Source organism: Paramormyrops kingsleyae, chromosome 1 (assembly GCF_048594095.1).
Source record: "Paramormyrops kingsleyae isolate MSU_618 chromosome 1, PKINGS_0.4, whole genome shotgun sequence".
NCBI lineage: Eukaryota > Metazoa > Chordata > Actinopteri > Osteoglossiformes > Mormyridae > Paramormyrops > Paramormyrops kingsleyae.
Window position 1 is genome coordinate 74,785,836 of NC_132797.1, and position 27,723 is coordinate 74,813,558.

The 27,723-nt window shown below is 45.3% G+C and overlaps 3 protein-coding genes and 1 long non-coding RNA gene across 10 annotated transcripts in view; 2 read left to right on the forward strand and 2 right to left on the reverse strand.

The window, feature by feature from the left end:
• The first annotated feature begins 248 nt into the window (after positions 1-248).
• On the forward strand, positions 249-2,788 carry LOC111838206 (uncharacterized). Of its 2 annotated transcripts, none has more exons than XR_002836828.2 (3): positions 249-365; positions 2,132-2,295; positions 2,487-2,788. It is a non-coding gene; the product is annotated as an uncharacterized lncRNA (long non-coding RNA). The 2 variants fall into 2 exon arrangements; XR_002836827.2 differs by lacking the exon at positions 249-365 and adding an exon at positions 694-828.
• A 1,081-nt stretch (positions 2,789-3,869) lies between these two features.
• Positions 3,870-11,318, reverse strand: LOC111838203 (alpha-taxilin-like). Of its 3 annotated transcripts, none has more exons than XM_023800939.2 (10): positions 11,221-11,318; positions 9,692-9,938; positions 9,514-9,605; positions 8,838-9,008; positions 8,524-8,718; positions 7,782-7,901; positions 7,492-7,566; positions 7,252-7,344; positions 7,063-7,158; positions 3,870-6,727 (listed from the first exon to the last, which is right to left on the reverse strand). In XM_023800939.2, the coding sequence occupies exons 2-10, from the start codon at positions 9,921-9,923 to the stop codon at positions 6,506-6,508; spliced, it is 1,296 nt and encodes a 431-aa protein (XP_023656707.2). In that variant the 5' UTR covers positions 9,924-9,938; positions 11,221-11,318; the 3' UTR covers positions 3,870-6,505. The 3 variants fall into 3 exon arrangements, with proteins under 3 accessions (XP_023656707.2, XP_023656704.2, XP_023656705.2); XM_023800936.2 differs by lacking the exon at positions 11,221-11,318 and adding an exon at positions 11,096-11,210; XM_023800937.2 differs by lacking the exon at positions 11,221-11,318 and adding an exon at positions 10,135-11,077.
• A 191-nt stretch (positions 11,319-11,509) lies between these two features.
• Positions 11,510-17,264, reverse strand: syap1 (synapse associated protein 1). Its single transcript, XM_023800940.2, has 9 exons — positions 16,902-17,264; positions 16,385-16,503; positions 16,180-16,246; positions 16,003-16,076; positions 15,031-15,170; positions 14,700-14,851; positions 14,198-14,256; positions 13,071-13,218; positions 11,510-12,604 (listed from the first exon to the last, which is right to left on the reverse strand). Exons 1-9 carry the CDS (start codon positions 17,125-17,127, stop codon positions 12,477-12,479), a joined length of 1,113 nt encoding a protein of 370 aa, XP_023656708.1. The 5' UTR covers positions 17,128-17,264; the 3' UTR covers positions 11,510-12,476.
• Positions 17,265-18,860: 1,596 nt separating this feature from the next.
• Positions 18,861-27,723, forward strand: part of shroom2a (shroom family member 2a) — a 32,175-nt gene continuing 23,312 nt past the window's right edge. The window contains exons 1-2 of one of the 4 annotated variants that reach the window (XM_072699221.1): positions 18,861-19,257; positions 19,739-20,017. In XM_072699221.1, coding sequence (XP_072555322.1) covers positions 19,793-20,017 — 225 coding nt within the window. In that variant the 5' untranslated portion in view covers positions 18,861-19,257; positions 19,739-19,792. The remainder of the gene's footprint in view (positions 19,258-19,738; positions 20,018-27,723) is intronic. The other 3 variants (XM_072699209.1, XM_072699222.1, XM_023800932.2) reach the window with 3 other exon arrangements.

Consider the following 27,723-nt stretch of genomic DNA (forward strand, 5'->3'; position numbering starts at 1 on the left):
AACTTGTCAGGACTGTGGGAGACCGGGAGCCTGTACCAGCAGTGCAGGGTACGGGGCTGGGGTACGTGCCCCCTGCATGAAACGCCGGCATCACAGGAAGCCCTTACGCTCAATACGTATCAAAATGAAAGGCTGTCGGAATGAACTGTGTGGATGACTAAAAATTTATGTAAATCCTAATATAAGTAAATAGCAATTGACTATTTGGTAGAAATGCCTGTCCTTGGACTTGTCATGCAAACTAATTACTGTACAGTGCCTTCTGATAAGCTATTATACCTGACACACCATAAAAACAAAAGCGCCATTGCTAAAATGTACAAATCCCGAAGCTTCTTCAAGTCTCGACTGTCAAGAAATCATAGGTATCTGTTACAATAAGTCAAAATAGTAAATATATGGCATATTTTATCATCGCATAACGTATGTTTTATAACAAAATCTGCTTCATCTAGCAGCCATTTCTTGGCAAGGTCCACTCTGCGTTATTTTCTCTTCGGCGCGGCGTGAGCCGCAGGTGCCTGGTTCTATCACGCTACAATACCCAGAACTCGCTGAAAAGTGTGGGGGGACTCAGCCCCCGTCGCGGTAATAATATATCTTACCATTAAATTTAACTGGGGAAAAAAAACACGAGTAGCGGACGCGTTGCGCATTCCAAATTTTCAGGGGAATCGAGTGCGCATGCGCTGTCTGGAGCAGCAGTCCCCTAACGCCACCCCAAACTGGAGGTGTTACTATTAATTATAAATAAGTAATAAACATTCAGAGGATCGCGTGGATACTATGCCGCTGAAAGGTTTGTGCCGAAGGCATAGAACAAAGAAGGTGACAGTAAACACGTTTTTACCTTTTTATCGCTATACTTTTCTCCTGTCCCAAATGATTTAATCAACGCCACCCGACATCGCGATGTTGTGCACGTCGGCGGGGCGGCTTGTGCAGCCAGGGCTGCCTAAACACGCGCTGGTCCGGCCGCGCAAGGATGCTTTAATGCAGTGGTTTTATTTTCAAAATTTCTGAATCTCTGTATATGCTCCCCCTTGGGTTCATCTTTCAAAAGTATAATATATCGTATAACTGTCATGCAGACTAGACGACACACTGTTATACCTTCCATTCAATCTAGGTGAAAAAGACAACCTTCAGCTCATTTCTAACCGTCTAAGGGATGTGCAGTGCTGGATATCAAAACGTTTTCTTAAGTGAAACCATGACAAAACTGATATTATCCTTGGGTCTCCTGGTGCTGTCAGAGTTCTAGCAAGTGACTTGGTATTACAGTATCTCTTAAATTTGATAAACAAATAAACAGTAGTTCGTGGTAGTTTCTTTCAACTCAATAATATAGCGATGCTCAAACATGTTTAGTTTCTTAAGGATTTGGAAACAGTCATTCACGCTTTTATCTAATTTCGTATTGACTGCTGTAACTCTGCTTCGGAATATGTCAGTCAGGCGCGTCACGTCTGCAGATGACCTATAACAGATACCAAGAAAAGAGTGAGCATTACTCCCGTACGGAGCATTACTCCAGTAAAAAGCATTACTCGGGTATAGAGTATTACTCCCGAATAGAGCATTACTCCGTGCTTGCATCCTTGCACTGGCTGCCGGTTAAACACAGAGTTGAATTGAAGGTTTTATTGTTTTTAAAGCTCTTCATGGCGTGGCTCGATCCAGCAATATATCTGACCTGATCAGTCTCCATTCTGCTGCTCAAGCCCTATGATCTTCTCACCAGATGTTTTTAGCTGTTTCTCATTCTTGATTGAAGTTCAAAGGTGACTGGGCCTTTTCGGTAGCTGCTCCAAGACTTAGGAACAGTCTGTCTTCTTCCATAAAATTATCCCCTACAATCAGCATTTTTAAGTCAAATTTAAAAGCCTATTTTTTTTTATCTCACTGTTTCAGTCGCTTTAAAGACTGTAGTCCAGCGGTTCTCAACCTTTCTTGTGACCCAATTGTTCCCATGCCAGCCCGTGACCCTATATCAAGTATTTGTTTACATTAACACTGCAGGTTCTGCCAATCAATGCCTGTCGCACAAATCTGATTGGATGTGCTGAAAGGGAGCATGGTCTTCTGGTCTAATCACCATTTGATGGTTGTCTCACGTGTCTTGTTACAGGATGAGCAGACATCTAAGCAATGACCCAACTGCGCTGCGTTATGATGAGGATGTTTCTGCTGCTCTCCATAGCTGGGACTCAAGGTCAAACAACACGTCCAAGCCCAGCCGGTCTGTGGACACGTGTTCTGACAGTATCAGCTGTCTGTCCTTCAACCTCTAAAGTGAGTTGTTTTGGCTAACAGGTCTGTGGACAAGGTACCAGCTGCCTCAGCAATATGCCATTCTTCGTAACGCATTATCCAGAAAAATCAGTGGATTTCAATTTGTCTCATAAATCAGTGAATGTTCTATCAATTATGTTGGTAAATAGACCTGAAATAATACCCCAATACCCCCTCCTCTTTTCCTAAAGGGTCATGAAGTTGCGCTCCTTCGAATCAGACGAGGATGAAATTTTCCAGTTCTTCAAGAACTTTCATTCACCTTAACCTTGTTTATGCAGGTGGATGTGAGCTGAAGCAGTTGCACTTTGAACCTACATACCGCAGCAGAAAAACAAGCTCGTTTATCATTTAGCTTTTGCTGCCATGGCAACAGCAGGGAACAGACCCAGAATTGGGACATTGCAGTTGAAAGTTTTGTGCTGCACTGACAGAGACTCGCTGCTGCCCCCCGCAGGTTCATAAGTCCCCTAATAAACAGATTACTTGGTCTTCGAGTGCCATCGACATCTAGATTTGAACTACATCTGTCGTACCCAGCCTGATTATGTACGATCAAATTCTAATCATCATTAATCTTGTCATAAGATTGTGCAGGGGGGTTGAAACAGCCCAGTGGGATTGGCAGAGCAGCCTGATAGGGATTGGCTATTCTGCCTCCCTGGTAATAACAGAAAGGAGCAGTCAGTGGAGATAGCAGAAGGGCTGCTTGTGACTGCAACTGAATGGGGACATCGGGCATCAAGGTGTGCAAGCTCTTAGCCTGAGGTCCTGAATGCTGTGTGTGGGGTCTGATTGTCTGGTAAATACACCCATGTTTTATACCCACAATGCAGGGTAGCAGGAGTCTATCCCAGAAGCTACAGGCACAAAGCCAATGAAAAGGGGTTCAGTGAAATACTGATTCATCTGGTATCTAAACTAATGTCTGGATTATCGTGATGGCAGAGATCTGACTTGCTCTGGGTTGCCGTCTCCATGATGGAGGACGGCATCATCTGCTGGCTGGTCAGAGCAGGTGGCCGGCTGTCATTTTACAGAAACATCTTGTTCATGCCTCTTCTGGTGGAAAACATCAAGCAAAGAAGAGGAACCAGAGGAACCCGCCTTATGACGGCACATTCAGACACCGGGACTGCGGCTTCCCCAGCCTTTCAGTCGGGCGTCCAGTCCACTGATGTTTAGGCAAAGAGGCCATGGTCGTTCTCGGAGCTGACAAAAGCTCCCTGAGGGCTTAGTTTGTGTCACTAAACCCCAACATGAAGATATTTTGTCCTCCTTGCAGTGTTATCTGTACTCCATTCCCTTGCTCTTAACTTGTTCTCCATTTTTAAACAGGTTAGTCCTCTGTTCATTTCTATATTCCTCAGCAGTTACATTAGTCTTTGCGTCTCCTAGCTGTTTTATAAAATGCAATGTAGTCTCTTGAAGAAAAAAAAATCACACATCTTGTATAGATTAACCTTAGTTAACTACCTGGTACAGTTTAACACCCCAATTTCACCTAGAACTGTGAGAGAGAAGACATTAGCTCCCAAAAAAAAACACAAAAAACAAACACAAGACAACATGTGGAAAAGTCTAAAAAAAGTTTTATTGAAAAGCGAGACTAAACAATCGGAACATTTTACAATCTCTCAAAGGGGGAACGTTGGCTCATGTTTGATAAAGGGGACGGGGGTGGGGGGGGGACAATGCAACGGTGACACCTGCTGTTCAGTTTCGTGTACAGTCCCTCAGAGGTAGATTTCTAGCTGAACCTGAGAATCAAAACGGTGGCATTGCCAAACCAAGGAGCGAGATGCCACCTGACACACTGGTGGCATCAGTGCTTTCACTGCTTAATGCATCCTTTTCATAGATCGATGCCTTCAGAGTGGAACATGGCGTGAAATTGTACTTACAGCATCCAGAAATACGCAAAACTAGCCTTGAGTTCTACACGCCGGGAGGCTAGCATCGCTAGGTGAGGTACAGAAGAGGCTAGCATCGCTAGGTGAGGTACAGAAGAGTGGCTAGGAGTTACCTAAGGCCCCATACTGTCAATTACATTCACATTGTTGGGTCCTTCAAACATCAGCTGCTCTTTAGAAGCCCCTGGTGTCACGCCATCTACGTTCAGGAGGTCCGGCAAACAGCGCGACATGCTGACACCTAAACATTTTTTCCACAGCACGCTGAAGCTACAATGGGGGAAATGAGACCTTCCTGCCCTGAGGCACCATGGCTAGCAAACTTAGCAGGCTGGTTCAAACGCCTCGATGCTCACGTGAAAATCTAGCTGTGAAATTGAACCAAGAGCGTCGATTAAACGACGTCAACGGAAAAAAAAGCAGAGAAGCCAGCAGTCAGCAGTAGAGGGCTGTATTGGCAACGGGAACGAAGATCAACAATGTTTACAAAACACTTTCTTTTTTTTTTTTTGCATTTCACCATCAGCCACGTCTGACGAGATTCCAGAGTTTGAAAAAACTGAACATCAAGTACAACTAATGCTGGTATGTATCATCACAATAAAAAATGGAAGCGTTTCTGAAGTCCCTATGTTCCTTCCTTACTGAAACAACATACAATTGATCGCCACATGCAGAGCACATTCAAATGTCTGACACACAAGTGATTTTCTCCCTAGTCTGACATACATTCCTGCCACAGCCGGAATGCAGATGAAAAAAGTTTAATGCCCATTTATGGTAGAAAATGGGGTGGCAAGGGTCCCTTTATACTGGCACAGGAAAACTTAACATCAAACCTTCAGCCCTCAAACCCACGACACAGCAACACAGGGCCGGTACAAAACGGCCAGTGTCATTAACGGCATGGAAAGCGCCTCACAGGACTGTAAAAGCAAACTTCTGCGGGGTCAGTTGTGACCTTCACAGAATCATCCTGAAACGGAGGATTCCGTCGTAAATAACTTAACAGCTCAGTTAACTGGAAGTACTAGGAGAAATTAAAGCATGAAGCACTGACACAGATGCACAGACACACAACTGACGCTGGCAGTAATGACCTTAATACCACAGGGGCTGTAAAACAACTCAATTCAATTCATGAATAACTGTCCAATGAGAGGGTATGAACCATTCCAGGGTACCAATCTCAAAGAGTTCAGGTTTAACATTAAACAATGATTACATTAATATGAAAGCCGCTGATGGAGACAGTGGCAGAGGGGAGTTAAATCATTCAGTGAAGTCATTCTTGGCTCATGGTAGGAGGTGAGGAAAACCTGAGAAGGTTAGTGAAGATAAACCCTGTATTTCCAGTCATAGTTCAGAGGGGGAGCTCTGGGCAGCCGCTCCTGCGTATAGCGATCCCAAAAAAGGCAGTGTCACACCAGCCTGCTCTCACCGAGCAGAACACCCACATCCATCTCCGAGCAGATGCCACTGACGCCCCCAAGTGGCTTCCCCACTCACTGCAGCGCGCCCCAGTGACACGGAAATCACATTCGGCATCAACGTGAAGCCTGGGAAATCCAGAAAGGTGGATCCAAGGGTGGGTACCAGTCCCGATTACGGGAAACCCTCAAACGACACCGATATCCTGACATTCCTAAGAGTACCGTTAATGCTACAGCAGAATCCAGAAGGGGACAGATGGTACCAACGCCAGGCTGCCAAACTGCAGGTAAGCACAGTACTACACATTCACAGATCGGAAATAAGCCAGCTCTTACACCAACTTAAGCCGTCACAAAACAAAAAAAAAAAAAATCCAACTTTAGTCATACTAAAGAGATTCATCATGATGCATCCAAAACTATGCTATGAAATTTAATCAAATCATCAACTTAGTTGAGTGAGGAAGCAAGTAAATAAATACAGCACCTCAAACATGGGCGCCTCTCATGTTAGAGCCGGAATTGTCAGTTGGCAAGAATATTAAAATGAGGCAGATATGCATAAAAAAAACCTAATACAAAAGGAATCAACTGACGATCTGTGGCCTCACAGTACATTTACGAAAATACAGATGTAGTAGGAAAAAGTAGGAAATGTTCACCACAAACCCAATAATTACCATGTACAGAGCAAAGCATTGTTTACTAACGCAATTATACTTCTTACATTATAACTATTACACAAAAATAAATTTTTTATTTATGTATGTATATATACACATGTATATACCTCCACAAATGCCTATGGGTCTGGCTCAGTTGGCAAGAGGCTCTGCAGGGGCCAGGGTAGGGTCCACTTCCTGTTCAGGGGGGCGGGGCCTCTGCGAGAGAGACCGCCTCCTCCACTTCTGGGGGCCGCCCATCCGGCTGGGTGTCTGGGGGCTCGGCGACCTCGCCCAGGGGGCAGCGCAGCCTCTCCAGTTTCTGGCTGAGGTCGTTGCGCTCCTGCTGCAAGGCCCTGCACAGCTTCTCCAGGCGCTCCAGCTTCCCCTGGAGGGCGGAGTAGCGCTTGTCCCGCACCGTTTTCTGCGCGACAGGGACCCCCCCCCCCCCCAATGAATGAGCGCAGCCCTTTTGTTAGGAAAGTCCAACACATTAGTGGTAATGGATGACGTGTCCTTAACTCTCACTGAGTGAGACATCCCCAGCCAGTGCTGCCAATAAAGTTTGCTGTTACACACTGCATGACAGCCGATTTTTTAATTGGTGTCATAACAACACCCCCCTCCCCCCAACAAAAAAAGCTACCATATGTCAGTTACTGATGGACAAGGATCAAATTTCTGCACACAGCATACTGGGAGCCATTAACTACTACATCTACTGGAAAATTAAAGCAAGCAGCCCCCCCCCGCACTCACCTCTTCGGCCATCTGGAGGAGGGCCTGGTTATTGGTCTCCCATTTGTTACGCCACAGAGTCGTCTCCTTCTCCAGCTTCTTTATCTTCTTGGTCATCTGACGGTCGAAATGACAATCAAGGAAACGGCCAAGCTGACCCTAACCCTCCCTCTCCTTCATCCATATACCCCCCCCCCCCGGCTGACCCACCTTATGCATTTCCTGCCTGAAGGTAGTGAAAACCTCATTGCTCTTAGCAAGCGTGGTCTGAAACTCCTCAAACTTGTCCATATATAGGGAGAGCTGGAAGACAAGCCCTCATTATCCACAAGAGCGGCTTCAGTGTGGGCAGAAGCATACCGGCTGGGTTTAAACAGGAAACACCCGACAGGCACGTACAAAGGACAGACGTCGTAACGGGCAGGAGGTGGCGCTCTGGCGTTTGCTTACCTGCTGTTTCAGTTGGGACTCCTGCTCCTTCATAAGTTCACATTTGTGCCTCGACTCCATCGCCTCCTTCAGTAGCTGAGCAGGACACAGAAGTCTAGGTCAACATACACAGAGTCTTTACCGAAGTTCCTCACGATTCATGTTGATGTCTACAGTAGGTCACCCCTAGGACCTGAATTGACAAACTTAACCACCACGCCACCTGCTGCCAGAAGAGCCTTACATCCCTTGAGGCCGCTCTCCTTTGTGGCTAACAGAGCGGCTGCACCGGGGCGGCCCAGGCCACTTACAAACTCCCGCTCCCTCTGGTGCTTCTCCTCGGTTTCCCTCATCAGCTCGGTGGTCCTCTGCAGCTTGGCATCTGCCAACTGCTGCTGCAGCTCTTTGTGCCTGAACACCTTATCGATGTGCTGGGGGGAGAGAGGAAAAGCTGGGGTCACATGGGCGCCATCTGAAAGCTGATTGGCTCCTGGGTGTACCCTTCCCTGTCACTCACTGAGACAAAACATATCATTAGCTAATGGTAACGTTGGCCCCACAGTGCAAATTATGCCTGCCCACATTAAAAATATTCTAGAGTGAATCTTAATACCAAGAACGCAAAGACCGTACTTGTGGTCTTACCATGGCTGGTCTTGTTAACTTGCCTCCCAAGCACAAGCATGGGGCACAATGAATCATGGGACTGGTCTTGTTTGGCGAGGATCCTTGATATTTGGGGCGGAGCTACAGCAGAATCCTTTGTACGTTTTTAAAATTTGAACTGGTCTTGTGCAATGGATACATGACACCACAAGTACGGTCAAGTACGCATAGAGATTCACCCCTAGAATCTCCTCTGTGAACACTGAAAAGCCTATAGATACTACTCCTGCACAAAAGTAACACTGAACTAATACAGTAGTAGACCACAAGTAAAGATGAGTAATTACTACTCAAGAATAATGCAGGGCAGAGGCACAATGCGGCCAAGCAGCTAGTCCTGACACGCGAGTGATTATTAGCCCACAGGTTGCCGGTGTCAGCTCTCACCTCCTCCCTCAGCTCGTACTGCTCTATCAGCTTCCTGAGCTTGTCGGCCAGCTCCACGTTCTCCTGCCGCAGTTTGCCGTTGTGCACGTTGTGCTGCTCCATCTGCGCCTCGATCTCGTTGAGTGTCATCTGGAAGTGCAGTGTCACCTCCCTTCTGCGCTCCTCATACTCCCGCAACCTCTGGGTGTTGTCCTCCTGCATGGGATGGAAGGCGAGCGTGGATGGGGGGCACGGCGGCACGGCACCGAATGCGGGACACGTAGCGTGACCAACAGGGGGGGGGGAGCAGGCTAGCCTGCGTAGCGCCCCGCTACCTTCAGGGTCTTGTTGTGGCGCTGCAGCTCCCGGCAGAGACTCTCCAGCTTACTGCGGGCCAGGATGGCCTTACTGTTCTCCCCTTGTAGGTGGATCTTCTCCTTCATGACCTGCGACTGCTTCCTCTGCAGACCCTTCATCTGCTTCTGCATGCTGCGCCGCTCCTCTAGCTGCCAGAGATGGACATCAGTCAAATGCAAAAGCACACACACACACACACACACACACGTCTCCTGCTTTTAGCTATGCCGTCGCCGGTGCATATTTCAACCAATCAAACCAGCCTACCCCCCCCCCCCAACCCGGCCTCTATAATCTCTATAATCCAGCACCTGCATGCCAGAAACAAACAATCAAGGGATCTGAAAATAGCTGTCATGCAACGACAGCTGTGTAGGTACCAGAACATCACAAGGGCAAGTGTGAGGAGCAAAGGTAAACTCACGGCTGAAATGCTATACGGACATTTGCACTGACAGATCACGGTGTATTTCTGCTCTGAGCCTAGCGTGCCCTGTTATGAGTTATGATCACACGTCCGACATCATCAGGGAGTCCAGCACCCAATAAACCAGAAAGAATGACACACAGGAGGTTTTAAGTAGCATGTCTGCGTGAGGGTGTCTCACATCCTGAGCTAATCACCCAGCACCAGCCAATGAGGGCTCCACTCACCAGATCAGCGTACTTCTTACACAAAGCCGCTAGCTTCTCCTCAGGGGTAGAGAGAGTATTTAGAGCTTGCATCAGTAGCAGAACCTCTTTCCCTGTAAGCAAGGGGAGCATGAGTGAAGAAAGGTAATTTCAGACATTCTGTACAGGATGGGGACTTCCGGCCCACCCTGACACTTACCCAGCCCCTTCTTGTCTTTGCTTTTGTTGCTGTCGGGGGCCACTTCGCCATCTGGGGGGTCTATCCGGCAGTCTTCACGCCCTGGGGTCTCCCCCCTAGATATCTCCTGGTAGCAGGGCATGTCCAGCTCCTCCGCAGAGGGGCTCTCCAGATCGGGCAGAGCGAGAGGCTCTCCAGGTCGGACCAGACCCCGGGATGCCACCTCCATCACGCACATTCCCGTCGACTCCATTATTCGGCTTCCAAACTGGCAGGGGGCACACAAAAAAAGCTAAGTTTCACACTCATTTTTTGTGAAACAGTCCCTTAAGAACTCTTACGTCATAACTCCACCTGACCTCCGTATAACTTAAAAATATTTTTAATCGAGGTCAAGACAGCTGGTGACAACCAAAATATTCACTTGTTTACTTAAAAGTCATTTCGGCAGTGGAACTAAAGACCTGAGAGAAGTAGAGGACGGTTTCGGCGCGGCTGGGGGCCCCGCTGTCGGACCACGTGTTGGCAAACGGCCCGCCGATCACACGGGGCGCCCGCCGCCATGCAGCTGATCCCGGAGACGACGGCAAGCAGCCGATGCGCACCGGAGCCGAGCAAAAGCCGCCACTTCGAACGCCTCCAGCAGTAGCACATTAATATGACATGTCGCACTACGCGGAGACCCTCAACAAACTTACAGAAAATCAAAGTTAACGCCGCACACTGGCCGTACTGCGCCTGATGACGCCGCTGAAGGAAATAGGGGCATAAAAACACGCAGGGGAACAGACTGCCTGTGTTGTGGGCAGGGAAATGACGGCCATGCAGGCGTGTTTGCTAACAGTGCGATACGGTGGCCGCCGTTTTAAGTGCGGCATTATTAAACCGTTTAATTAAACTAGACTTCTGCTTAGTTTGCGGCAGGTAACAGTTTCCAAGCCGCCCTAAAGTGAAATGGCGTACGTTTGATACCATGTGGGCCTCAGATCACATCCGAAACGCGTAGATACATCAACATGACCTACACTTTATCCCCCCTCGGCTGCATATAAATCTATATACAACAACAACAGAAATTACAACCACGGAAACTGAAACCACAACCATATACTCCGGCTATATTCAGTTCGATCAAAACCCCAGTTTCCGAGTTAAAACGCCAATCTGGTACAAACGGAACACGTTATATGTTTATTCCACCACAAACCGCAAATACAAACGCCCAGCTAGCAAAGTTACAGAAAGGCATGGACACGGCCAAGTCGCTATCGCCGTGACCTGCCGTGCGGACTGCGCGTCTCCTCGACGGTTCGGACTCGCCCCGCTCCGCGGCATCTGCGGCTGCCGGACCTGCCGCCCCGCTAAGCACTCAACCCCCAGCACTGCGGCCCGAAAACTCAACAGCAGTATAGCGGCGATCGGTACCTGAACGTTTTCGCTGTTTAAATCGACCCTGGCATCTGAGCGCGTCGCCATGTTGTGACGAAACACGAGGGGGGGGGGGATTACTGGGAGCTATGGGATCGCTGGGCTGACCGCGCCGACCTTACCAGTTGCCTTTAGTGCAGGATCTATGTTTTGCGTGAAAACGAGTGGCGATGCATTGACTAGCAAGAAGGACATCGGCTAACGATGATACCGGTTATTGTAGGTCTGCTCAATCTAGCCGTATAAATGAATATTGATATAATTCATTTAGATGGTTCAAGTAAAAGAACTACATCAACGTAAAGGTGATCTGCATGTAACGGTTGGAAAGAAGTGTTCCCTTTTTCATTTCGTTCATTTGAATTAGTCGAGATATATTTATTTATGAAACATTTAATTATTTCAGCCCCGCCGTGTCAAAGTATTTATTAAAGTAAATATTAATACAAGAACAGGACAAGCTATATTTACTTAGCAGCACAGAAATAAGATATTCCATCGTTATGAATAAGAAAAATCAAAAGCTTAGAAATTTTTTATAGGATACATTGTCAAGTACTAATAATATTTCTAAAAGAGTCAAAGTCCATTTCCAAGAACTATTCATTTACAGATTTAATTAACAATCAACATCAAAATAATTACCAAAACTTCCCACCAGATAAGAAACATGAATTTTAAAAAGAGACAAATTCTGCTGGTGAGAAAGCTGGTTGTTACGCATCCAAGTTGCTTAGAAATTCATGTTCTTGATCTATTACCATTGGGCGTGACTATGATTAGGTGCCCTGCAAGTCACTACTGGTGCCTTTCAGTACGTCTTGTGGGAGTGCTAGGAATGGAAACTTAACACAGAGTAGGAATGAGAACAAAAAATATGCAAAAACATCTCCCACATCAAAGAGTAAAATAAAACATGCAAGATGTGTGCAAGGTGTGTTCTCCATCAGTATAAGAAAGCACTCAAAAAAAAATAAAAAATCACAGCAATTTGCAACATTGGGTCAAATAATGTAACAACAGTGCTGTAGAATATTACAGCCAGGTTGCAAATTGGCACTTCTGGACTGTTCCCTACAAAATAAATACTCCATGTGGACAGTGACAGAATCAGTTTCAGAATGAAAGGCATCTCATGTTGAAACATTTGTAATGTTACTACAATGTTTAACTTCCAACACATCATGAAAAGCCCACCAATGAAATAGAACACATCTGCTCACACGGGATTCTGGAAAACGTTCTGCTGTCTCCTAAATGCATGACTGACAGAGTTTATTACTTTGGTGGTCCCAAGCTGTGAGGGGGCTTTAGATCAGCTTCTTCACATCGCTCCCGTTACGAACCACAAGGCCGAGCTTCTCCCCTGCAGCTGAGGCTAACTCTCCTCCTGCAGCATCTCCTCGATCTCCTTGTCCCAGTTCTCGTCCCGGTTCTCCGAGTCGGCCACCACCTCGTACTCCTGGAGCTCTTGCTGCAGCTCCTTCTCCCAGTCAGCTGGTTCCTCTGTCAGTGGAGAATACCCAGGTGGGTCAGGCCATGGCATCTACATTCTCACAGCAATCTGCACCGGTAGGTACTTAGTTCTCAGCCCAGTCATTTAGCTACTCAACTGGATTACTAACCCAAACGAAACACTTTGGGCCTCCATCTCAGCCCTCAGAGGATTAAAGACAATAAACTAGGCATGAGAACCACTGCTCTACATAAAGAGAGCTTCACAGTAAGTTTATCTGCTAATTTACTCTAGCTAATTTATTTACAAAGTTATTTCAGATACATTCAAAATTGCTGACAAATGAAACAGGTATGACACAAATAACCTATTTGTAAATTTCACTAAGTTCAAGTTAGGCTTAAAAGCCTCACAGCTCACGTGGTACTCATACAGTGTAAACAATGTTCTACATGGTGCACGTTACCATGGTGATAAAGGAAAAGAGGATGTGTAATACGGCAGGTGGTGTGTTACCCTCTGGATGAGCCCCGCCCTCTTTTTTGTCCAGCACCAACTGCTCCATCTCCTTCCGAAGGTCATCCTTATTGATGCTGCACGAGTCGAAGGCATCGCTCACGAACTCGGACACTCCGGGGCTGGTGGAGATTTCTTCTTCATCGTGCTGTTCAATGAAACACAACAAGCACTTCAACACTAAAGCTTCGATGCTAAAACTACCTTCAAACTGCAACTGCACTTTATTGTTCATCGTTTACTTTCACCATTCTCTCACTGTGGATTTAATGATAAAACTCACCTGTGCAATATAATAACCATGTGCTATCTCAGCCATTAAGGTTTACATCCCTCATTGCAACTGGTGTGCCATCTGTTTATTGTATTGTATTGAATCTGTTCCTGCACTCTGTTGCGTTGTCTGCTGCTGTATGTTGGTTCACATTGCTTAATACCAAGACATACGAAAGTTTACATTACCTTCTCACTATTCTTGAATCTCTGCACTGTCTATCTTACTGCCTGTTTGCACCTTGCCCCTTGTGATGTTCAGTGTTACTCCTTGTCACTATATGTTGCACTGGGGCCATAGTGAAATGATGTCTCATCACACTTTGTACATGTATAAAGCTGCCGATGACAATAAAGTGACCTTCAACGTAAAATCTACAAGTACAAGTCAAAATAAAGGCAGAGAACCTAGATTAATTACATCAGTAGTTAATTACAATACCATCCGACAGTATAACTGACTACATTTCATATCCATGCATCAGAATCACTCAATGCCTCTCTCTCTCTCCACTGTAGGCTGCTCATCTCTCATCACCCGTTTAGCATTCCAGGTATGTGGCCAGGGACACCGGCTGTGGTTCGAACCCTTATATTGACTCTGAAGACACATTCCTCGCATAAGACTGTACCTCTCAGTGACTGATGCACTGTAATGATGAGACTGCCATCATTCAGATTAAAATTAAAAAACAGAGAGATTGCATCCATTTTCCATTTTCATATACATCATTTTGTAGTTCAAAAGACTCCTGCCAACTGGCGTTTTGTACTCATTCCTGTTGTCACTGTCATCATTTTAGGGTAACAGGCCACCAATCAAACAGAAATCATGGCCTCATCAGGACTCATACTTCATTGGGCTTTGACTGGCTTTTGATGGCTGTGGGAGGGGTTTTTGGTCTGATGTTTTCTGAAAGACAAAAATGTAAATTAAAAAAAACTGAATCTTAAGCTTTACACAGTACTTTACAGGTTTGGGAGCAGTGGCTCGCATATAAAATCAATCAGTAGAAAACTAATAATGCCTTTCTGGAATTTACAATGAGTATTTTCCTCTTAAAATTACTTAGAGCATAAGGTGTCCAAAATTACTAGAAACTGCGTGAATTACTGGGTCCATGAAACCGATCACAAAAAGCAAATTTAGTCAAATAAATTTGATAAGTTGTTATCTACTCTCTTTGATGTCAACAAATCCACTTAGATAATAAAAAAACAACCATGTGAATCTAAGTGCATATTTTAGTCACTAATTGCTCAAAAGTTTCAGGTTAGTGGAAGTTCAGCTTAGTCCCTAGTCTCTAGGACCCAGCCTAAGGGCTACTTTCCTGGATGAGCAGCGTGTAGAAGCACCTGCGAGGTTGGCGCTCTCTGCGTTTCCGGGGCTGGTCTCCTCCCTCTTCTCTGCAGCCTGTTGCTGGGCAGCCAGGGCCGTGAGCTGAGCTGACTGCTTGATCAGCGAAACGCGGTAGAAGTAATTCCTCCAGAACACGTCCTCCTTTACGCTGCAGATGGACAACCAGTTTTAGACACCCACGGTTGGGACTACCGACCATATCGTGCGACAGACATGTCCTCCCATGGTGGCCTTTTGACAGTCTTTGTACCTCCTGGAATGCTGGGAAACGATGAGGCCTCTGGCATTTTCCCCACCCCCACCACATAGTACTACACATATACTCACTGTTTGGGGACCAGGTCAAAGCGCATGCGGTTCAGTAGCTCGTCCTCCTGCAGCATCACCAAGGCAACGGGGTACATCTGGTCAAAGTCAAAGTGGAACTGGACCCCGGCAGGTGGGTCACGCAGAAAATTTCTCCGGTCCTAAAAAGAACCAGGGGCGGTCATTGGTACACAAGGCATGCAGTGTAAGCTGACACCAATGCAAGTCATTTCCATTTAAGACCATATACAGACAAATGGCATTAAATTTCATTTGACCTTACTGTAACCACTGCAACTGGAAGCATGTTTTTTACTATTGAAAAATATTAATACATCTGGAAAGTACGGCTGCACGATATCGCGATATAATCTCAATTATACGGCGCATGCGCAATAATCATCAGGCCTTCAGATGAGCCTATTTGATGGGAAGCAGGGGCTGCTTACGCCCAGAATTTAATAAGCAGATTAGTACTACGTCTAAAATATTAATAAGACACGTAGTTAAGTGCCCAATCTGTATAAATTCAGCGTATCCTTATTAAATTCGGTTAGCGAAGCACGCCACATGCTACTGTTCTGGTAAATCATGGAAGCGATAAGCTTTGAAGTGGCAGTAAAGAAAGGGACGGCTCAGCAGCCACAACATTTTCAAAGAGGAGATTTTGTGGATAAACGAGGCAAAAAGACGTCGGTTGTGTGGCAGTACTTCTTGCAGTTTAAAGTCCGACACGTTTATTAAAGAGAACAATACGCCAACTTGGTTTTGAACGTCACGATAAGCCTCTCATTAGTATTTTAGGCGTACAGAATTATGGACGTAAGTAAATGTTCGTAGAGTACCGAAAATCCTGCATCTGGAGAAATGATGACGCCTGTCATAAATGCCTGGTGATTGTTGCGCATGCGCCTTATAATCGCGATGTGATAGCGTGCAGAAAAACAACTGGAGGGTGGACAATGCTGAAAGACCACATCTATCAATACTGACAGCCGATAGAGCCAAGATCTGTTGCTGTATGGTCTCCTCCTCGTTGTAGCCAACCCAAGGAGGCACTGCGGCATCTGAACAAAAAGGGTGGAGTAATATAATAATCGGGCAATTTTACAAGACAACCGCAAGTTCTTATTAAAATATTGACGTATGATGAATTGCACTGAACCTCACCTGTCTTCCTTGCGTTCTTTTCTAGAACAAACTTTTCTTGTTCTTTCTGAAAGTCTCCCAAAATTGTCTGGGGAATAAGAAAAAACAAAATGTAGGAAATCACGCAAATTATTCAGTGGCACCATATTATTGCACTCGCATCTTTGCATTTACCCCTGCATTTCAGGTGATGTGATGTCATGACAGCTTCTGACTGAAAAAATACCTTGTCAATGATGCCATCCAGATTCCCTTCCTCCACACTTTTCTTTATAGTGTGCGCTGTCTCCACTACGGACTCCGATATTTTCTTGGTGGCATTACTGGCGAAGCTGTACAAGTAACCTTCCAAAACGAAATGCCGGGCATGAAACATTATACCGTTAATTGCGTGGAATTTACGACAGAAAAATCAGTCATATAAGATGTCAATGGTATTTTTACAGAAGTCGTGATAAAATTAAATACAGTTTTAATTTTGATTTCTTTCAGCCTTTTACATCATTCTGTTAATCTCTAACTGTGTGTCCTTTTCTTTGCAAGTTTCTGTTATTGTCAGTTCCTACTTTTACTTTAGAATACTTGTAAGGCGGTCTTAAAGTAAACTCAAGCATTATCTTTAAATATATTACAAATAAAGACATACATTAGTTTGAGGTACCGGAAAACACCGTATTGTAGATAATAAACAAAACGTTCAATCGTAAGCAAGGCCTTTCTTCATGTCAACGACATTGGCTTACCACTGAGACCTTTCGCCTGTTGAATAAGTTGCTGAGTTGGATCATCTTCTTTTGCTTCAGATTCTCCATTTCTCTCTTCGTCAGTCTTTCCATCTACGGCTATATGTTTGTTTACTTGTTCTACAGTTGTATCTTCTTTCACAACGACATCATCTCGGTCATTTTCCCCATTGCTTGTCCCCGTGGACTTCTCTAAACCAAGCCACGACCCCCAGCCCTGAAACATCTTCGTTTGGTCGAGTGTCCGTTGTTTAATAACAAAAGACGGTGGCTTGTATTTACACTGCTATCACAGTATGCGTCTGCAGCATGAACGTCACCAGGAAATGCTGAACACGGTTCCCTTACGTACACTTCCGCGTTTGGCACAGCTGACACCGCGACGACTAGAAAGTTTGGACTCTTTCCCGACCCGTACAGGACCGAGATTGGGCCGATTCAATTGCCATGGAGACGTTTTCAGCGGAAGACGCCCTGACACTGAGAACCAGGAGCGTCACTAGAGATTTATGAAAAGGCTTTAAAATGATCAAACAAAACAAATATCACGAGTCAGACGAATTTCATAACTACCGCACTCATTGCTAGTATAGAACGAGCTCCATATGCCCACGCGATAATATTTATAGGCTATGTGTGTGTTTATGTTTGTGTGAATATTAAGATAAGATAGATCTTTATTGTCACTGTTACAGAAACAATGAAAAACAGTTTAGCAGCTCTATGTTTAGCAGCATTAGTTAAAGTAATAAATAAGAAATAAGATCAACACACAAAAATATTACGCCCTGTTATGTGAAAATTACCGCAAATCTTTCTCACATGTTTTAATTAGTTCACACAAAGGATAAACACTAGTAAACTGACATAATTGATTAATTAAATGAGAATCATTTACTGGGCGGAATTACCACATACTTGAATAAACGAGGGTTGGGAGTTCTTTTATAGAAATATCCTGCCTATACGCACGTAGATGTTTTAGAAATGCAGAGGCTGTTCATGAAATCACCTATAAAAGGTGTCATGCTGGAAGATATTATTTCGTTTTATTTAATAAAACCATATTGTGGTATTCTGTTTACTCCTGTATAACGTTTAGACGTTTCCAACCGAACTGACAGGCTTTCAGAGTTGATAAATTGAAAGTATATTTTCTGATCCCCGCTTGGATGTGGCGCCGTCAAAACCCTAGAAAGACCACATCTCCACCCGACTTCTGCACTACTCGGCGCTTCTGTACTAAATTTAGTACTATACCCAGTCTGCAATTACAGTGAACGGCGGAGCTTTTCGTGATCGTTCAAGAACTTGTGGCTGCCAGGGTGCTGTCAGACTTTGGACCCAAATTTTGAATTATACTTTTTTTTTCTATTTTACTCCAACTTTCAGGGCAGTAGTCCTGCAAGGATTTTTAGAGGGACAATACTGTGATAACATTTACCAAAACACGCGCCCGCATCAACATTTGCTCACGCTAAAAACAAACCAGTCAAAAACAAATGATGGGCATGATTATTTAACCAGACCTTTGATAGTTAACATGAGAAATGTGCAGTGTCTGACGTAGCTATACAGCAATATTATACACAGGTCCAATTTATTACTGTTCATTAATTTTCTTTTCCACCGAGCTCGTCCGATTAATAAGTAATCCACGCGGCCGTGCTGAGGAAGTCGAGGAAAAAGACTAGCGGACATAGAGAACTTTAGTACAGCTTTGATTTCCTGTGTGACTTTATTATTTTTAGAGCTTCTCATTGACGTCTAGAAATGAAACCAAGATTTTTTTTATATGTTTTGTCGTATAATTGTGTGATTCTACGCATGCTATTTTCGTTTATTATTGAACCTCGCACAGAACTCGAAGTGGCGTAATTGCAGCCGCATTTGCGCGCACTGGCCGGAAGGGGGCGCTCGCGTTGTTCCGCGCGCGGACCTGTCCCTGCGTGCCCGCTGTGGTTACAGGTAGCGCCCGCCGCGCCTCTGCTGGCGAAACCAGGTAGCCGTCCGTGAGGAAAGGCTCGCAGGCTTCTGGGAAAGGAGCCGTTTCGGCTTGTGCCCTAGTTGCGACGGCAGGTCGTGGAGAAATGTGAACCTGGAAAAGCGGAGAAGTGCATGCGGTGTTGTTTCGGATGCGGGAGTGAGTCTACAGCCGGCGGGACAGCGAGTTTATTGGGGAGAAAGGAGTCTGATGTCGGAGGAACCCGATTCCGCCTGTTGATACAAAAGATTTTGGGAAGGGAGGGGGACCGCCTATCGCCACTGCTGTGGAAGGAAGTAATTCACCATTTACTCCAATGGATCATTGAAACTGGAGCCTTAAAAAGTCTCGGATGTCAACTGAGTTGGACGGGTGAATATGTATTTTTTTCGGAAGGGTGAATTTTAACATGTAATACACAGCGAAGTACGAGTGAAGGACGACTGCGGACAGCCGTGAGAAAGTTGGGTAGAGCAGAGGACTAGCTTCGGTTAGCTAAAGAAACCTCGGTCCGCTAATAAAAGCGGCAAATAAGTTACTCTGTCTCTGCACCCACCTTGCCCAGAATAGTAACTCAGCTGCATTTGGCCGAAAACGTGGGTCCTTCGGGGGAAACACATTTGGTGGTGAGAGGAGCAGCAGATACGATGTATTTAGTCTTCGAGCGAGATGCGTTTAATTCTGCTTTTAAGAGCATTAGCGGGTCTCCGGAGGGTACAGGTGTAGCCACATCGTCCGATCATCTGCGTCTGTCGTTGATTATTCCAAATAAACTCAGGATCTGGGAGGCTAGGTTTGACCTAAGTTGTTTTTGTCTGTTTTACCCCCCCCCCCCGTCCCCAATGACATCTAGTTAGCTGGCTGGATAGTTAGATTTTCTAGGTGGAGTGATCTGCCCTGGGAAAGGATGGAATCCATGGATCACAGGACAGAGCATCGGCTCCCGGGAAGAGAATCGAAAACTATCCAGGCAGTCCTGCATCATGACGTCCAGATGCTGGGAGCCCCGGACCGGAGGCTCTCCGACTGCGGAGGATGGACTTTTGTGGAGGTCCTGCTCACTGGAGGGGCACCCTGGGGATTCACTCTGAGAGGAGGCCGGGAACACCAGGAGCCACTGCTCATCACCAAGGTAAAGGGTGAAGCGTGCCCAAAACATTGAGGGATAAGTAGATATGTAGAGGGTGAGGGAGAGACTCGGCCGTCCAGCTGTGTGTGTGTGTGTGTCCGTGTCCGTTATTTCAGGGATTGTGAATTGCCCCTTTAGTGATATCAGCTTTCATTCTCTAGTGGGGTTCCTGTTACAATATAATATAAAATTTTGAGCAGCACCCTAGTTCATTTGCATTTTACATGACTTGTTCGGTTCTTCGGACCTGTGATGTTGCTACACTTGGCTAAACTGGTCTCTACATTTTATATTTTGGTACTGAGTGTTTCAAAAGTAAAAATTTGAAGTCACTCTTAAAGTTAAAATTTGTTTCAGATTCTTATGTCTGAAAGTATCTACTGGACACACATGTAATATAAAATGTTTGTGGTGCAGAGATGAATGTGTGTTCTGGTGACTTCTCTCTGTCACCCAGATACAGCGTGATACCCTCCAGGACAGGTCACATGGTTTCTGTGTTACACCCCATGTGGACCTGGCATCGGAAGGCATGCATAATTTAGACGTGGTCTCACCATTTAGATCGAGTGAATCGGAATGTTAGAGCGGTGGCTGTGGTATTTTGCACAATTTTGCCATCCCTTCCTGTGAACGCTTTACCTGCGGAGTCTAGGAGGAAACGACCATACACATTTATCACAGTCGAGGGATTGACATGGGCTGCCAAACAGGAAGTCAGACACAGAGCTCTTTCCATGTAATTCAGTTATTTCATCATCCTCACTTCCTATTTGGGATTTTTTTTTTTCCAAATCAAGTTTTGCTTGATCTGCACTGTTGGCAATAGGCACACTTAGTCATTTCATTAGTAATGTATTCATCCTGTAGCTGGATGTGAATTTTTTTTGTACCAAATATTTATTTATGAGCCGCTCATATGTGATCATCTTGCGTTAAGTATTTGCCTTACAAATATCCGCATACATGGCTGAATATTCCACCTGGAGTAATTCTTGAAGGTTCAACAGCAGATGTTTCTCCTCAGACTGTACCAGCAACCTTCAGATTAAAAGTACTCGATCCTTTGTCCTACCTGCTGTGTAACAAAAGCATGATTATATTTGAATTCCCCTTTTAAACTAACAGCAAACCATGTTAACTCTGTCTCAGATTAAGTATTTATATGCGAACAATAACAGATATCACCTGAGTCAATTTTTAAACAAATGTGGAGCTTTTATTAGAGATTACAGTGAGTTTGCTATGTGATTCTTCCCATTTTTATTAGCTGTGTGCATTATATGCATAAGAGAAATCCAATATTACCTTTCAGGGGTGTTTTGAGACATTTAAATATGTTCTCTTGTATTTTAATTATCAAAAATATCGTTATAGTTTACAGGCAAAGCATCTCCATGAGCTAAGCAGTACAGTCCGTGGAAAATTTAAGATGAGGCGTGTGATTCTCGTGTTATTGTCTCTCTCGTATTTGTCCATTCCAGACGTAGACAGTAGTGTCTCCTTTTATTCTTGGATTCTTATTATTTCGTTTTTCTGTTCCTGCTGCACTGCCATCTCTTGTCTGCATAGGCATGAATTTTGCAGAACAACAGGAAATTGGTTTTTCTTTTAGGGTTTGTGTTTAAAAAACATGGAACCTAATATGTGTTAAACCAGGAAATCTGGTGCCTGTTATCGCCCCCGCCCCCTCCCTATCTCCGCGTCCCTGTGCTTTTACGTCACTGCAGTCACTGCACCACTGAACCTGTGGAGTTACTTCCTGCGTTTTCCTGAACACTCTGACTCTGCTCCCCGTATCCCTATGTTATCCATCTCAAGTGCCATTTCTTGTCTGTCCCATCAGATGCATGCAGTACCTGCCTATCATGGCAAAACAGTAACACTGTTAGTGGTACAAATTCTGACTGGGGGTAACTAGGCATAGTGGAAGGTGTGGGTGAGTCTTTGATTCGCATTTTTTATAAGGTCTTCTATGTTTTTATTTTATCTATATTTTCTTTGTTGATCGGCACATATTGAAGCATGCAACATGTTTACTTAGCAGGCTTGATCTTCACACAAGCCTTATCTTTTTTTGTAATGAATCTGTCCTTTGGTAAACATAAGGGTACACTCAGGCAGGAATGAATAAGAGATCCCAAAACTGAACTTATTGGGTCATGCTACATGCCTGGTGGTAGTTTTGAAGTTCAGGCAGTCTATATTGCAGTTGAGATGAAGAATTATGACTTATGACGAATTATTTGTTCTGGTGCTGTTGAAGGGTGATGGTGACAGGGCCAGCTCTTAATAACCATGTTTACTAGTCTGCTTGTCTGTTTATTAGGTAAAAACTGCTAGGTTTAGATTTTCCAAAGCATCTCCTGCTGGGCTTTGCATTCAGGAACCTTCCTGCTGACAGCTAATGAGTCTCAAGTTTACAGGCAGTAAAGATGGTTTGAAGAATGCAGGAGAGATGTTTGTCGCGATGCCGTGTAACACCCCATACTTTCTGACCAGGCGCTCCAGTGAGACAGACGAATGCCACACTGAGTCAGGATTGTTTAAGGAGCCTTACTGACTTTCAGAAGTCGACCGTGGAATTGAGATGTTGGAACCGCAACTAGAAAAATTATCTTCCTTATCTCAAATGCTGGATTTCAGGCTAAGAGAAAACATGGTTTAAAATGGAATTGGCAACTTTGAGGGTCCTGCATCCAGCAGAATTTCACACCTGTGGAGGCAATGTGTAGAGAAGGGGGGGGGGTGGTGGTTAATGATCAACAGTGGAGCTCGCTCGTGCTTTTGGTAGGCAGCAGAAACTCCTGTTTGCAGTGCACCATTTCCACGTTGATCCAATGGAACCCAAAGTCCACTGCTTAGAAAGCGGAGGAGGCTTCTGACACCCCCTGGGGGGCCGTCTCTGATTGGCTACAGCCATGTGAACTGAGCTTTCTGGCCCACCCGGAGCTGCGTGTGTCTCTGTGCTGCATTCGGCTGTGCAGGTGGTCCCTCTGGCGGTCCGCTGGTTGAATAACTTTGGAACGGCACTCCCAGGGTCACCAGACACGCTATGACAGTTTAAGTAAGGTAATGTTGTGTTTATATAAACCCCCTCTCCTTCTATACTGTGATGCTTCAGGTCAGGATTTGACTGATGTGGTCAGAGATCGCTTAGTCGCTAACTTTGTACCAGCATACGTCGCATGTGTGTGTGACGGCGTGTCTATTTTTACCTTAATGGATACAGCTTTGAAAGGTTCTTGTTACCTGAACGCTGAAGTGTGCCCTGGGGTCCATGGAGCTGGTTTCGGCTTTTCTTTTCTTCAAAGGTTTTAAAGGACAAAGGAAGAGTAAATGTAATGATAAAAAAACGCCCTGTTATTGCACGTCGTCAGCTTACAGGAAGCCCATCTGATAGAACACTGCACCGCACTGCACTGTGAACACTGCGCAGTGCACTGGACCTTAAGATGAACTCGAGACCAAAGGGTTTTTACATCCGTAGCAGGTACTGCTGTGTTCCGGATCATCGTCCGCCTGCTTTTGCTCGCCTTGCGGCCTGTGGGCTTCCTCAGGCCAACTGGCTCATTGCTTATCGGACCTCGTTTCCTCTGCTTTACCCCAGACACAACAGTCACAGAAGAATTTATCGCGCTGCACGTTTCTGCCGAGGCAGGAATACCAGCACGTGATTCCTGTGTGACTCTAGCAAATTCATGTGTCTTACTCATTTGAAACATCCTCCCCATGCCTAAAAACCCCCTTTCCTCCCCTCTGGATTTATTTTCCATTGTTTAAATCCTGTAGTGTTTTCAAGGTCCTACAACAAGCTGATTCAGCTCCAGCTGTAACCAGTATAGACAAAGTAATTTTTGCTTTAGCAAGAACTTGGATGATACCAGCCGTCTGCAGTTTGATTATTTATTTTAATAAACATTTTCACTTTGTATCGGACTGAGATCATTCTGATCTGGGCTCGTTTTAGCAGTACGTGAGCTGCCAGTGTGCCATGAGGACTTTGTCTGTTTGCTCACTGTAGACAAATGGGAGGTGACCTTCACGTGGATCCATCCGCCCTTGGATCCATCTGAGAAGGCACAGGGGCGAGGAACGGGGGGTGGCCCAGTTCGGCCCGGCCCAGCAGTGCCAGGAGCCACAGAGGAATGCTGCCGCTTTGTGGGAATCTCCCGAAAGGCTGAATTACTCCTGACAGAATGGCACTGAGCTCCATCTGGGATACATTTAGGCAGGATTAGCAGACATGGCGCTTCTTAAGAATGCTCCGGAATGCAGGCTCCTTTTATTCTGAGCCGAAGCCGCCGTGGCGAGCTCAAGTTGGGCCGGGGAGCGGAGGCAGGGAACCCGCCGAGCTGAGGTCCGCGTGGGCCGTATCTCGGATGGGCTCCGGGCCATCAGCATCTCTCCACCAGCACGTTTTGACATCTGTTTCTTTTCCACGTTCCCTCTGTTTTTTTCCCTGCAGCTTCCTGTAGCAGTCAGCTGGAGTCTTTGTAACATTTCTCTGCAAGGACAGTCAGCTGTATTGTCTAGAATTTCCACTGGTCTTGAGTTGCAGGTATTTTCACCAAGCGGATGTCCACCGTGCTACAGTACCACAGTCTGCTGAAGTGAGGTGCATGTTTATATGTGGTGAAGGGAAAACCCAGAACATAATGTACGATTTTCAGTGGTTTCCAGCACATCCCTTGAACGGACGTGGCATTACCAAAAAAGAAACAATGTCTCATGTTCTGTCTCACATGTGTTAAATGGTATTTGGAAGACAGTGATTTTTATTTTTATTTTTTAAAACAGTGATCAACTTTGTGACTACAAGGTTATGTGTTATTTGCGGGTCTTTGTTCGATCCCGGAGACCGTCCTTGTGAAGGCCCTTTAAACAGTGGCAAGAGCACCCTTCACTTAACTGCTAACCCCAGGCTGTGCTGCTGTAGTTGGCAATCTCCCATAAACAGCTAAAGACTGTCTTTGGAAAGAATAAAGGTTGTACGGATATGTTTACACTGGACTTTGCGTCTACCGGTAAATACTACTCTCACTGCGGAGGTTGTTGATGTGTTTCTGTATTGGTCCTCAGCAAGTATAGCACCAGAGTGATACGTGTTGCGTTTCTCGATGTTTGTTTTGGCCTGGGATGCGTTGTGTCCTTTCAGCTTCTTGTGACACCTGAAAGCAGAGCGCAGGCAGAGCTGTTGGTGTTGTGTAAATGTGTGCTCTACCTACACACAGCCTAGAGCTGTCAGGAACAGTCATGTCTTCATCAGTGACATCACTGCAATATAAGCAGCATAACACAAAAAACAGGGCCGAAATCTCCAAGGTATTTTACTGCTAATCCGAGTCTTTTGCCAGGATCTGGAGGAGATGGGTAAATTCACAAAAAACGGCATCTGTTTTGAGTTTCCTTTGTAATGCCTGTGAGGAGAAGAATTGTTTGTTTTTTTTAATAGTCAAACAAAACAAATTCAGAGACATAAATGTCACCGAAGGTTTACGTTGTCTCTGTGTGACGTGTTTCTCCAAGTGGATCACATTTCTGTTTTTGTTCTGCTCATATTCTAAGCGTTCTCCTAAAGCTGGTTCCAGCAGCGATAGGCTCGTCTCGGAGGCCCTGTGGAGTAACAGGGAGGCATCACTATGTTCTCAGACTCACTAAAGTGTAAATTTCAGACTCTTTGTCATCCCTTATTTGTGTGCATTCTTGAAATTGCTAATGAAAGAAAATAAATTTCCAGAAGTCTGAAGGATGAAAAAAGGACTTAGCTTTGAAAACAAACTGTGACTAATTAAAATTCTTAGCATTCCTTTCATACTATGAGTTTTTGCCAAAAGTCTCCATAGACTTTATTCAAAAGCTCTGTTTCAGTAAACTGTTGTAATCCTCCTCTACACTGCTTATATCTCGCACATATACACCGTTGGCCTTCTGGCATTCCTGCCCCGGTCAGCTCATAAACAGTCCGTTGACTCATCAGATGTGTTTTGGTCTATAGAGGACAAAGGAAATTCGTACAAGGTCTGTTTTGTAGGTACGTGCTTTGCTGCCGCTCTTGGGAGAGCTTGTAGAAGATGCCGGTGCCATATAAATATCAGCGGCATGCTTTTCATTGCTGATACTGAGACTCGTGCGTGTCTGTGCATCATTTGTACGTCTTGTATGCTGCTGCTATTAAGTTGTAGGTGTTGATTACGGTCTGCTGTTGGACATGGTGATGTGCAACCTGCCAGAGTTTGGGCAACACTTGAAGAATTGCATTAGGCACAGCTAGGAGCCTTTCTTAATCTTTTAATCCAAATTGAGATTGGTACATTAATAGCATTTGTTTTAGCTTTTTGTGTAAACCAACCCCATATGTTTCTCATTTAGCTTTTTCTTTTTTTTTTTTTGACGTGAAGCTTTCCAGCTATTCTGTTGCTGCTCTGGTTTCTCTACTATGACAAACTGGAGGTTTGGAGATGTTCCAGAGAGTAGAGATGACCCAGCCGCGCGTGTGTCACCCAGGCCTAGAGCCTTAGGAGTGAACAGGCCGCGCCCACAGCAGGCGGGTCGCTCCGGGCCTTGCGGTTCTGGTTCTGGTTCCTTTTGAAGCGAGTGGAGAAGTGGCCGGCTCGCCCTGTGCCTCTTGACCCCACGCCTGCCCCCTTCATGCGGGTGCAGTTGAATTTGCCACATTCCTCGGTTTTGGCCGCTGTAATTTTTAACCAGTGTTTGTAGGCCTCCACTTGGCCGGTTCTGACAGAGACCGCAAAGTATTCATCAGGGCTGTGGGAACTTTGGACAGCATGTGCATCCTGGCCGCGTTCCTTGTCCCCCCCGCCCCCCAGGCCGCTGTCCATGCTTATGTGACGCTTCGCTAGATTATTCGCACGTTCTGTAAAACGGGTGTCAGACCTGCGCATCCACACCATGCTACCCCTCTGCATAGGATTTGCTTTGCATATCTCTATGGATTAGTCAGTTAATTGAGTTCATTTGGTGTGTTACATTTCGATTAGCATCGCCATTCTGCTAACACCCGCAACAGGAGCCGGGAACGGAGTAAGGAGCAGCCTTGGGCAGTGTGTTGGCCAGAGCCACGTTACAGTGCTTTGCCTGCCACTCGAGTACAATTTCATCCATGTTTGAACATGCTGTACAGAGGATATAAAACTACCTAAAGTACTAATTGCAAAGTAAATGTCCCTGCCCTTTCGATACTGAAACAAGACATTCGTCATGCAAGTGTGTGGCTGTGTTTTTAGGAAATTCACCTGAAGTGGTCTTTGTGTGGCTTTGCGATAGTCCTGAAAGCATTAGTGCTCTTTGGGTCACAGCCCTGACCAAAGCTTTGGGCCCCTTGGGTCAGCAGCTCTATGAGTCCAGCTGTGAGAGGTAGATCTCAGCATCTGGAGCCACTTAAGGTCCTAGCATCCTCTGTCTCTCATCATGAGTATGCTCCAGGTTTTCCTTATGAATATACTCCAGGTCAATGTTTTTCTCATGAGTATATTAGATATATTTCTCATATGTATAGTTCATTTTCACCACCAGTGGTGAAATTTCAATTTTTTTCTTTTGATCATACTCCATGTTCTCCTCATGGATATGCTCCATGTTTTCTTTCTGAATATGCTCCATGTTTTCCTTCTAAGTATGTTTTTCTCATGATTATACCCCATATTCTCCTCATCAATATACTCTGTGTTTTTTTTTCCCATGAGTAT

What these genes read in the sequence shown, in the direction of transcription:
- syap1 (XM_023800940.2), bottom strand. Translation starts at nt 17,127, where the DNA reads ATGTTTCAGGGCTGGGGGTCGTGGCTTGGTTTAGAGAAGTCCACGGGG. An exon ending in TTTGACCTGGTCCCCAAACA is followed by an intron (nt 14,852 to 15,030) that starts GTGAGTATATGT and finishes GTCCATCTGCAG; the next exon opens with CGTAAAGGAGGACGTGTTCT. An exon ending in GCCAGTCAAAGCCCAATGAA is followed by an intron (nt 13,219 to 14,197) that starts GTATGAGTCCTG and finishes TTCATTGAACAG; the next exon opens with CACGATGAAGAAGAAATCTC.
- LOC111838203 (XM_023800936.2), bottom strand. Translation starts at nt 11,146, where the DNA reads ATGGCGACGCGCTCAGATGCCAGGGTCGATTTAAACAGCGAAAACGTT. An exon ending in GCCACAACAAGACCCTGAAG is followed by an intron (nt 8,719 to 8,837) that starts GTAGCGGGGCGC and finishes CATCCCATGCAG; the next exon opens with GAGGACAACACCCAGAGGTT. An exon ending in AGTCCCAACTGAAACAGCAG is followed by an intron (nt 7,345 to 7,491) that starts GTAAGCAAACGC and finishes CTTGTCTTCCAG; the next exon opens with CTCTCCCTATATATGGACAA.